This window comes from Nothoprocta perdicaria, unplaced genomic scaffold (genome assembly GCF_003342845.1).
Source record: "Nothoprocta perdicaria isolate Ctin4 unplaced genomic scaffold, notPer1 scaffold_34, whole genome shotgun sequence".
Lineage (NCBI taxonomy): Eukaryota > Metazoa > Chordata > Aves > Tinamiformes > Tinamidae > Nothoprocta > Nothoprocta perdicaria.
Genome location: NW_020455577.1, coordinates 1,019,524 through 1,031,188, shown reverse-complemented (window position 1 = coordinate 1,031,188; position 11,665 = coordinate 1,019,524). Strand labels below are relative to the sequence as shown.

Here is an 11,665-nt window from a genome sequence, read left to right as displayed (position 1 = left end):
TGATAATCCGCGGAAATGGAATTTGGGTTGAAAACTTGATACTGGTGGAGGGAGAGGCCATCTGCCCTGCAGCAGCTGGAGCACAAGTGGTGGCTCTGGGGCTCGGAGGCTCCTCATGCTTCCAGGTGCCCCAGCCAAGACCAGTTAAACGCTTTCCCAAGGGCAGCGCGATAGCTGAAATGCAGAAGGACACGGAAATGTGGGAGATGGGAGGGAGACTGAAATGGAGGCTGGGAAAAATCAAGAGATGTGGGTGAAGTTTAGGGTAGAAGCTGTAACTTTGATTCCCAGAGCTGTCTCCGCTAGCTTGGAGATGCTCAAAGGGCAGGTTTTGGCCTGTGTTTATGGGGTACGTTTCTGTGGTTCCAGGATTGTGCCTATGCCAGTGGGTTTCCTGTGTTTCCGTGTTCCCGTCCTGCTGCAGAGAATTCCAGGCTGGTCCACTGGAATTCCCTGTGGACAGCGGGGAAAACACTCTAGGCTGGAAGTACATAGCAACCAGTGCCTGTCCTGCAACACCCTATGGAAAATGTCCACGCTGAGCCCCAAGTATCTCCTGCTCACAAACCTCAGGGTCTTTCCTGCCTCTCTTTGTGGCTCTTCAGAGTGCTGAATTTTGATCAGGAAGCAGCACTTACTCCAGTTAATAAAGGGTATTTGCTCTGTGTAACAGTTCCATTCTCTAAACATGCTAACGGGGCTCTGACTTCACATGTGTGCCTGCTGATCTGACCGTCGTGTGCTTTTCTTCCAGCTTTGCAGTGTATGGATGACTCCAGGCCTTGTATTAACGAGGGACGCTGCATTCCCTATCAGAACGGCACAGGATACTGCAAGTAAGTCCCATTCGTTCTTAATATTTTAGTTGCTGATCTTTCAGGGCCCTAAGTTGAAAGGAAACGTGAGTTTTTAAGCCGTTCTTACTGTCAGGTGTTTTTATTGTAAATGTTTTATCACACATTGTGTTTCTTGCTAGTATATTAATTCCTCTACACTGGCTTTTTCTAATGTAAGGAATCTGGAACTTCTGTCCAGATTCTTGGGCATGGATCTTGCCGATTTGGTTGCTTTGCCCACATGCTTGACGTGGTCTCTCTTCCGAACATAAATGTGTCCTTTGATTCAGGATATCTACCAGCTAAGTCAGAATTTGCTCTCCATCTTATAGCTGATTTAATTTCTAGATCTTCAGCCCCAAACTGAGTATTTTCATGAGTCCTTTTTCAGAACTGCTCTGCACTTTTCAGTGTGCCCGTTTTTTCCCACATAGTGGACAGCGAGCAGTATGTGAGAGTTTAAAAGGGGGTCTGAGGCCAGGGGAGAAGATGACCCCCCTGGTGCCCTCCCTTTGCCACCATACGGGAAGCTGGTGGGCAGGAGCTGTGGAGGGATGTGCAGCTCCTGGGGAGCGGAGTCACATTTGCCTAAATGCACTTCACCTTTTCAACTTTGACTGCAGAATATGGCTTTTGTTTTTTTTAATTAAGCTATATCTGAAAAAAAAATCTCTTCTGTTTGCTGGGGTTAGATCCCCGTGTGACTGAGGTAAATGGATTTATTTGCTGAGCCTTGTTTACCTCATCAGTGCGAGCTGTGCCATTTTGCAGCACGCTAAATCCCTCTCCCTTAGCCCTTGCATTCCTCAGATGCTGGTGGATGCTGCCTCATTGATTTAGCTTGGCTAGCACACAGCTCTGCTTTCCCCTCCTTCAGCCCTCTCTGCACATCTGTCTTCCTTGTCTGCAGTTGTTAGTTCGCGCTGGTGATACGGTGCACAAAACTCTGATATGCTTAATTTGCACCTGTGGCACACGAGGGGGAAATCGGAACCTAATTTAAGGTGGTTCTCAGTTTCAAATCAATACTTCGTGCTAAGAAGGGCCCCAGAAAAAAAAAATTAACATGTTATTCCCAGCCATGTGATTAATTTTCACTGTTATTACTCCCTAGGCTCTTCCTTTCCATTTCCTTTTTGATTACTGAAAGCAGAAAAAAAAAGTTCTGAAAAGAAACCTGATTCTTTTTTTCCCTACGTTGCCCCTCTATTTTAAGACAGAGAAAAAAGGACCTGCTTGTGCAACCTTAGCAGGTCTCGCTCATGAGCCCGAGCCTGTCAGTCTGGAGCCAAAACGCGTGAGTCACAGCGAGGTTATTAGCCAAGGCTGCTGTTACCGCCTGTGCCTCCCATCCCTGGTGTCCTCCGACTTGCTTATTCCTCCTAACCGCCTCTTAGGCAGCGCAGAATTGTTTAGTCACTTCACCTGCAGGTTTAACTTCACTTAAGGTGTTGGTGCTCTTGGGGCAGGCCTGGCTTTGACCCATTTCCTCTGTCGCAGTGGCTGCTCTTCTAGTTTCTTCAGCACGCGGAGCTATTTATAATTGTGATGCTGCCTTCCTCCTCCTTGTGCGTGGTCTTCTGTAGGTCTCAAGCCGACCTCTGCCTCGAGTGAGAGCTCGGTGCTTTGGCAGATGCAGTCAGTGGAAGGGCTGGTGCAAACCCATGCTCAGAAATGCGCTTACCTGCCTTCTAGTTCTGGCTCAAATGGTTTGCCTTTCAAAAGAAAAGGAAAAATGGAGAAAAAAAAATGCCCTCGTTTGTGGAGACTCTACCTTTAGCAGGTTGATTCTTAGCATCCTGTTTTGGTTTTAAAGGTTTGTGGGTTGCTTTATTTTATTTTTTTTAAACTTTCCTGTACTATGAGGAACTCCGAATAGAGGAACTTTCGGGTCTAGTAACCTAAATGACTTTCTGAATTTTTGACAGCAGAACAAAACAGAAGCATTTTGCTCAGGAAACCGAACTTCTCTTGCCAAGGCAAGGGGCCTGGCTCCGGCGGCTCCCTTGCCGGTCAGTGAAATCTCTACCCCTTCCACTTTTTCTTTTTTAATTTTTTTCCCCCGGTTTGCTGCAACACTTCCCCTGCTTGGCACCGAGCTGGCCTAATAGTCTCCCTTCCTCTTTCTGTGCCTCCTCTCGCAGCTCTGTGTTCCCCGTGCGGTTGCTCCGTACGGTTTATCTGGCGGCCCCTGAGCAGCCGGGGAACCTCTGGAAGAGAAGCTGCACCCGAGATGATGGTGAGATGAGTAAGGCCTGGGCAACGCGGGCGCTGATAATGAAGCATCCAGACGGATGCTAAACCTGGTGCTGAAGCAGCTTCCTTGGTGGGAGAATCCCGAACGGGCTGCCCCACCGAACGGGAGAGCTGGTTTTGTGCTGAGGAAGCCCTGCTCTGGTTGCGTCTGGCTTCTGTTACGGGAACAACGGACGTGAGCCCGTAAGGAAGTTGGAGCTGGATCCTTATCAGGCCGCTCTCGTGGGCGCCCCACAAGGAGCTTGGTTCCCGTGCGGGTGCTGCTGGCCCTCGGCTGGCGTCTCGTGGCGCTTGTGTGATGGAAACGCTGCTGTTCTTTGCCCTGCACTTTATATTTAGCAAATCGCCTGTTCCCGGGTTTGCGTCTTCCAAGGTCAGACCTTTTGTCCGGGATAGATTTCCACACCCAGCGCCTGGCAGACCCGATTCCCAGGAGCAGGGGGTGCCTGCTCCTGGTGCACGGAGCGCGGGACGGAGCCCGTCCTGCTGGTCCCTGCCTTGGAGAGGGGGCAGCTCCCGTGTGGACCCTGGCTTGGGAGCCCTGTGCCGTGTGGTTTCAGCCTGCGGCGTTCCTGCGAGCGTGGGTCTCCGCACAGCGGGATCCATGGATGTCCCCCATTGTGCCGGGCGCCGGACAAGGTGCTGGAGCAGAGACATCACAACCCGTCCCGCAGGCTGGGCACCCTCCCCAGCGCCAGGGAGCAGCAGCAAGCGGTGCCAGGGAGAGAAGCAGAAGTGAAAAGGCAGACGGGGCAGCAGCGCTCCCCGCCTCGCCGCCCTGCTGCTGCTGCCGCTCAGGCTTCAAGGGCTTTTGGGTTGAGCTTTGACCTTGGCAGCGCTGCGTGCCGTGTGACCCTCCGGGATTCCAGCACCCGGGATGCAAGTCCCAGCCCTCCCCTGGCGCTGGTGTCGGCTCCTGCTCGGGCATGGGGGCTGCTGTGGCACCTGGGCACTGTCCCCTCCGTGCAGCTCCTGTGCTCGGGTGCTGGGCGCTGCACAGCCTCCTGCAGCGCCTCAGCCGCAGGGCCTTTCTCTCACCTTCTCTGAAGACTTACCACTTGCCTGGTGTAATTTTTCCTCTAAAGTGTGAGTAGGTAGCAGGAGGGCAGGTAGCAGGATATAGGTAGCAGGAGGTACCTATATCGCTACCGCAAAGCAGCAGCGATACGGGGCTGCTGCCCCTGCTGTGTGACTGCAGCCCTCCTCTTCCGAGGATTTTCACCTGCCTTTCCCTCCGTTGGATCTTCTTAGATCTCGGAATTCGTTTCTGAGGACTTGCGAGTCTGAAGGCGAGAGTTGGGCTTGCAGAGCCGCGTCGGGAACTGCCGCGGATACCTTCCCTGGGTCTGTGTCGAGAGACTGTTTAGTCCCAGATCAGTCAGTGTGGAACATCCCCAGGCAGCCTGGTGGCAGGATGAGCGTGTTCCCAAAGAAGCCTAATGCACAAGTGGAAAACTTGTCCCGTTCTGAGAATAAACTACCCTTTTTCCTTCCAGAAGTCCAGAGGAGGCCCTAGAGACTGGGGCAGAGGAGAACAGGGACTGCACGCACCTCTCCAGCCTGGGAATAGCGAGTGGCAATGAGAGGCGCTTGCTCGGAATTTTCTATGGTGCTTGGTCAGACCCAAGCTCCATTCGGAGCTCGGGTGGCCAGAAAATCCTTGAAACCTTGAGCTTGGTTGCTCCTCCTGCAGCACGAGAAAGAGCGGTCGGGTGCCACTTTAAAGGCAGGAGAGGGAGATCCGGCTTGTGTTGGACGCATGACGCACGAGCAGGAGCCGCGAGACGCGGGAAGGAAGGGCTCCGAAAGGGAGAACCAGAGAATCCTGTTCTGCCTCCCGAGAGCAGGGTAGGTGTGGGAGCCGGCAGCCAGAAGGAAGTCTGGTTAAAATCTGCAGCAGGATAGTTGAGACCCTTCTCACGTTAGTCATCGGGCTGCAATATTTATTTATTTGTTATTTTTTTTACTTCTTCGAAGCCTTTTCCAAGGGAAGGGAGCGCTGGGCTGGGGGGAGAAGCGAGACTAGGAGGAAATTCTTCCCTCCGCGTCTCAAATGAAAACCATCTGCTTCCTTCTGTGCATCTCCAGATGATATCAGTGGGCCTGAGTAGGAAACTCCCATGAAAATCAAACATTTAGGAGGCTGGTTGCGGCAGGGTATTAAAATGCATTTAAGCAGGCTCTCCTGAGGAATGTGCCCAGGCAAACGCAGTAGGGCCGCGGGGGAGCTCTTGCCAATACAACAGACACGTTCTTCAAAAGACTTCCAAAAAAATCAGTTTGGGGGGGCAACTTCAATGCGATTTTGTGGTACAAAGAGCCCCAAACTTGCAATTTTTGTGTGTCCTCCTGGTAGCAGCAGCTTGTTGGAGCGAGCGTGGCGTTGTGCATACATGGGTGCTGCACGCTGGAGTAGATACCTGCATTTTGCTTTCACGCCCCTTGTTCAGGTCCCTGAGAGCCTACATTAAGGCAAATGCAGGCTGGAGCTGAAAAGGAGGGGGGGAAAAAAAGGGTTGAGTTCTGACTAAAGTATTTGTGCTGGAAAGCAGCCCAGGGAGAGTAAAGGAGAAGCTTTAATTAGAAGCAGCTGCGTAGCCGATGCAGCCCACAGGACATTTTCCCATTTCAAATTCTCTAGCTTTCCGACATCACGATTTGAATCGAGCCCTATGTGAAATTTGTTCTTAAAGGATTAAATTCCCGCTGAAGTAGGTTAGGAGAGCGCATGTATTCCCAGAAAGTGCCAGAACAAACTTCATCTTCCGGTTGCTCTTTCTGAGGATCAGATGGAAAACGGAGGAGAAACAGTGGCTTTTATTTGGAAAAGATATGGTTTCCTGTTCTGAGCATGTCCTTTGGAGCTGCCACAAGCTGCTACAATTTTAAGCTGCTCTGGTAGACAAGTGGCTTTTTCTCCTTTTTTTGAGAACTTGAAAGAGTGACTTGGGATGAGGACCAAGTCCGGCCAAGCGGAGGAAGCCGGAGCTGCCGCCGAGGCTCTGAATAGAGCAGATAATCATACCCTTTTAAGAAAGGCTGGACTTAGACCCAGATTTTTGCAGCGTTTGCCTCTATTTTTATAGAACTGAGTTGGTGCCCGCCATGAATAGTGGGGCAAATAATTGCAGCTTTGCCTATACCAACATTGAGAAGTAAATTACTAGGATTTGTAAAAATGCAATTTGCAAATGTTGGGCACGGGAGATGTGGGAGAAGAACGTGGGCTCTGGGGGGATTTTTTTGTTCTTTGGCTCTCCCAGAGGCCGGCACTGGCTGGGCAAACTGGGGAGCGCTGTGATCCAGCCCTTACCCGAGGGGAACAGAAAGTGGTGGCCATAGAGGCCACCTCTGCGGTGCCACCTTGTCCCACTGGATTCCCTGTCCCGGAGGGCGTTTTCCTCTCCAGGGACAGAGAGCCACGTCTGGAAGAGCAGCCCCACTGCTTCAGGCACGGGCAGGCTTCTCCATGCAGGGGTCGAGTGTAACCAGGAGCGCTTTGGGACATCGGAAACGTGCAGAAGTGCCCGGATTTGGGCACGGGGTACATGGGGACGGCGCTCCGTGCGCGGTGGCTCGTGCTGCCCGGGACCCCCGCGCTGCCGCGGATGGCGCCAGCACCGGAGCCCGCTCTGTGAATGGTTCTGTGGCTCGCAGGTCCCTCCCTGCAGCTTTATTAATCCTGCCTTGCCCTCTCAATCCCTCCTCCCGTCTCGGTTCCTGCATGCAGGGTTGCAGGTATTGAGTGAAAGGACACAAATTGGGGTGTGGGGAGTAGTAAGTTGTGATTACACACAGCTATTATATGGCTCAGCTGCTTTAAACCTATGGCTAAAGCAGGTTAATAGATTTAAACATGAGGAGAAAACACAGTTGTGGTCAGCTAGTAGTGACCTCTTGCATACCTTAGATAATACTTCTCTGAATAGCTTTGTGTGCACTATGTGTGTGTGCTTTGTAGAACAATTTGATTTTTTTTGTAAAACAAAAAAAACCCATGAATGATGGAGAAATTCTAGTGCAATCTTAAATAGGTTATTCCAGTGGTTTACTTATGCTTTTGAGAAACTGTGTTTAAGTACATGTACAAAGATGGGGATATCGCCCTGTTTCTAGTTTGAATGTGTCTGACTGGAACTTGTGGCTGCTGAGTCCTGTCACTGCTGTAGCTTCTAGCCTGGGAATTGTAAATCTTAGTTTCTTTTTGTGTACTTTCAGCCTCTGATTAACTATCTTCTTCCCTTTTCTCTCTGATTAAATAGAGGGACCGGAGCGTTTCATGGTGTCAGGGATTTTATATGTATTGCTACTTTTCACTTGTTTGAATTTGAATTCTTTATCTTGCTTCTTGAAAAGCAGGCGCCAGACCTATAGAGCAGCCCAGTAATACTTGTGCCATGACATTATTGGGTGCAAATAATCTCATTTGCTGTTTGGCCAGAAAAACCTCAGGTGTGCCAAGTGTCCCGTTGGGAATTCACCTTCAGCTCAGTGTTCAGAGCCCTGAGAGCGACTCTTTCTTTCCTGGATTAGCCCCCTGTTTTGGGGAAGATGCTTCACACGTTTTCTCTCTGCATCTAAGATTTGGCAGTAGTAAAGTACAAGTTGTGGGCTCACCGGCTTGCTCAAGGAGGGTAGGAAAATGCTCTCTTATATGAGCTCCATGTTTCTTGGATTCCCTATCAGTTAAAACAAACAGCTGTGGACTGCAGAGAAGCCCTGCAAGTTGACAGCCCCATTCAGAGGGGGTGTGTGTGTGTTCACTTTTATTTTTTGGGTTTCATATAATCCTGCAGCTCTCTGCTACCTGAAAGAAGCCGGGGAGGAGTGAATGGCACAGAGGTGGTGTTTGCCCGCACGCTTCCCGGGGTCCCGTGCCACTGGAAATTAGATGGAAAAATTCCCAGTACAAAGGCCACGCAGAAGATGGATTGCGGCTGACAAGTGCAGTCAGGCTGTATTGACACAAGCTTGGAGAAGAGATAGCCGCAATAACGCGGCAATTGCGGGGCTCTGTGTAAAATACAGCCCGGGCCAGGCAGCACGGGTGTCCCGGGGCCGCCGCGGGGGCGTGGGAGCCCTGTGCTCCTGATGGGAGCAGCGCGTTCCCGTCCCGCGGGAGCACCGCCGGAGACGGCGAGGCCCCGGGGCGCCGCTGTGCGGGGATGGAGGATGCCCGGTGCTGATGGCTCTTACCAACTTGCGTGGTTTCCCTCTGAAAAACATGGAAAAAAAGTTACTCATCAGTTCTTTCGATGCTAAAGCTTATGCTTTAAAGGGATGTCACATTGCTGTATGGGTGGCCATCCGTGGTGCCTCCCCAGGAGCGCGGTGCTCGAGGCCGACGTGCTCCAAGTGGTTTCTTCTCCGTTGCAGGTGCCGGGAGGGCTTTCTGGGAGACTACTGCCAGTACAGGAACCCCTGCGAGAACAACACCTGCAAGCACGGCGGCACCTGCGAGACCACGTCCCTCATAGGCAAGGCGACGTGCCGGTGCGCCCCCGGCTTCCGGGGAGACGAGTGCCAGTACTCGGAGGCGCACGTGTGCTTCGTGTCGCAGCCCTGCCTGCACGGAGGAACCTGCCACCCCCACGGGCAGGACACCTACGAGTGTGCCTGCGCTCCGGGCTTCACAGGTGGGATTTGGCGTTGGTGCCTTCGCGCTCCTCGTGTCGTGAGCTGTTCAATCCTGGGTACTCCAGGCCGTTTGTAAGACACTCGTAGAGCTCCGGCATGGGAAATGAGAGAACGTGCGTGTGATGTAATGACCAGAAAAGAGGGATAAAGGCTAGGCAAATCAGAATCACAGAATGTCCAAGGTTGGAAGGGACCTCTAGAGATCATCTAGTCCAACTTTCCTGCTCAAGCAGGGACACCTGGAGCATGTGGCACAGGGTGGAGATTCCACAACTGCCCTGCACAGCCTGTGCCAGGGCTCTGTCACCCTCACAGTCAAGAAATTCCTCCTCACCTGGAGATGGAACTGCCTGTGTTTCAACTTACACCCATTGCCCCTTGTCCTGTCACTGGCCACCAATGAGAAGAGCCTGGCCCCTTCTTCCCTGCGTTCTCCCTTCATGTACTTATACATGTTAATCAGATCCCCTCTCAGATCAAACAGCCTGCCCTTTGCACTTGCACGGGGAGGCATTTGGGTCTTGTGGTGTTGTCCGTAACGAAATACTGAGCGTGGAAGCTATTCCGGAATGGCTGTTGCATTTCCAAAGCATCCTCTGCCTTCTAGAAAAAAATGAAATGAACTTGGCCAGCGAAATGTCTCTATGGAAAAGTTTTAATTTCTTGCCTGAGTGGGAATATAGAAACTCGCTCCTTTTGTTCGCAAGTGGGATGTAGAAGAGTGACCGTCAGCGTGCAGAATGATTTCATGTTTTGCTTTAATTCTTATAAATTATGATGTTTTACATTTTGCTGCTACTCTATACATGTGAAACAATTGCAAATTGTAAAACAATTTGTAAAACAAAGTGTAAAACAATTTCTCACTGTAACCAGCATGTTGATTTTTGTTTGTGATCTCCACCTATATCATTATGAAGTAGCATGAAGGAAATAACCACTTTCCATGCATTTGATTTCTTGTTGACATAATGCTCTGCCTTGCTTTCACAGGAAGGGACTGCCAGTGGATTGATGCCTGTACATCCCAGCCTTGTGCCAATGGAAGCACGTGCACTGTATCGGGAAACAAGTTCTCCTGCATCTGTCCACCCGGCTACACTGGCCAGAAGTGTGAGATAGATGTGAATGAATGTGCTGCCTCAGTCCTGTGTCAGCACGGTGGCACCTGTGTCAACGTGCCTGGCTCGTACCGGTGCCAGTGCAAGCCAGGCTTTACGGGACACCGCTGTGAGAGCCCCTACGTGCCCTGTTCACCCTCGCCCTGCATGAACGGAGGGACCTGCCATCAAACCAGTGACTTTACCTTCGAGTGCAACTGCCTGCCAGGTAAATGCTCCTCTTTGAAGTGCTTCGGTTTGTAGTCTCGTCATTGGATTCAGGCCGGAGTCTCCTGAAAACTCCTGGAGTTGCTGTGTGAGACCGGTGTAATGTAAGAGTTGAAGGGAGAAACGTCAGCAAGGCAGTGAGGTAAAAGCTATCGTGTGGATTTGAGGATTTAGGTAATCTCCTCATGCCCTGCGAGAGTGCGAAATTCCATGGCACATAAAGACTTTGAAGCCCTATAAATACATGGTTTGTGTCAATGCAGACTATAATTAACTTTTTTCAGAGTTTTAAAACAGACAAGCATTGGTCTTTTTCTGTCTTTATCCCTAGAGCATACTAGTTCCTGCTCCATTCTTTCCCGTTCCTCCAAATCTTATGGAGTCTTATTTCCAACTGACCCTATATTCTGTCTCATATAGCCTTCAGGTAAGTTATGGCTGCTTTTGCTGTGGCAACTATCTGTTTTAGAGTTCATCCACATCAGGAATTAGGGTCTTGCTCAGGATCATGTGCTCATTTGGGTTTGTGTGTCAAGATGGGCCAAGGACACTTGTCTCTACAAATGACCAGATCCCACTTGCTCGGAAAACAAATGTGATCGTCCTGCCTTGCTTCTCCTCATCCAGTTGTTATACTGACCACACTACTATTCTGTGTATATCGGAGTTTTTAGAGGATGCAGATTTTTTACTGAGAGTGAATCAACCCATGGGAAACTGATTGTTTGGAAATTCTTTTGACTAGACTTCCTCCCTGAGTGTATTGCCGTCTGGCACACGAACACTCAGTGTGTGGCAATCTAGAAAACTCTTTTTCCCTTAAGCATTTCTTGTTGTTGTTACTATTTATGTGAAAGATGTAGCTGCCATATACTGTTCAGGGGGAATGTCAAGAGACTGGGTTCTCTTGAATCCAGAGGGTTACCTAGAGTCCTAGGGAAGTGCAGAAAGAGTATGGAGACATTGTGAGAAATTCTTTCTTCTAAGAGACCTTTGTATTGGAGTGTTGACTCAAGTGACCTTTAATGCATGTTGCCAACCTTAGCTGGTGTCTGCACAACAAATTTCAGGGTAGTCTGAGCAAACATGTGACTTGAAAGAATTTAGGAAAGTTGGTCTTAAAATAGGCAGTTGTCTCATCTTCGTCTTTGTGTGAAAGCAGCTGTTTCTAACTGCCCTTGAAGAAACAATGCTTGAACACACAGTCTAAGAAAATCTAATATCCTAATGAATTGTTGCTCTTTCAGGGAACTTGCTGCTTTTTCATTTTACATATTTTTAAAAGGAAACTAAACTGGCTATTTTTGAATTAAGACGTGACTAGTTTCATTACTGATATCCAGAATTTTCTTAAATTCAACCCCCTTTAGCCGGTGTAAAATAGGTAAGATATCCTGCAGGAGCAGCGTGACAGGAGAAAGAGGAGAGAAGAATGAAGTATAAGGGACTTAGTCCTGCAAGACAGGGAGGTTTGCACTAATGACTCTCTCACAGGGATGCAAGACTGGGTAGGAGCACGTTTCCATTAGACAAGTGTGTGGGCTGGCCAAGCTACGGTCAGGAAATGAAAAGGAGATTACTATAGTAACAGCTACACACCCACACGGC

At 50.0% G+C, this 11,665-nt stretch overlaps 1 protein-coding gene across 1 annotated transcript in view; it reads left to right on the top strand.

Moving 5' to 3' along the window:
* Positions 1 to 747: 747 nt before the first annotated feature.
* Positions 748 to 11,665, top strand: part of NOTCH2 (notch 2) — a gene marked incomplete at its 5' end in the record, with an annotated part of 65,774 nt that continues 54,856 nt past the window's right edge. The window contains 3 exons of the mRNA XM_026043762.1: positions 748 to 836; positions 8,469 to 8,728; positions 9,723 to 10,058. Of these exons, the coding sequence (XP_025899547.1) occupies positions 748 to 836; positions 8,469 to 8,728; positions 9,723 to 10,058 (685 nt within the window). The remainder of the gene's footprint in view (positions 837 to 8,468; positions 8,729 to 9,722; positions 10,059 to 11,665) is intronic.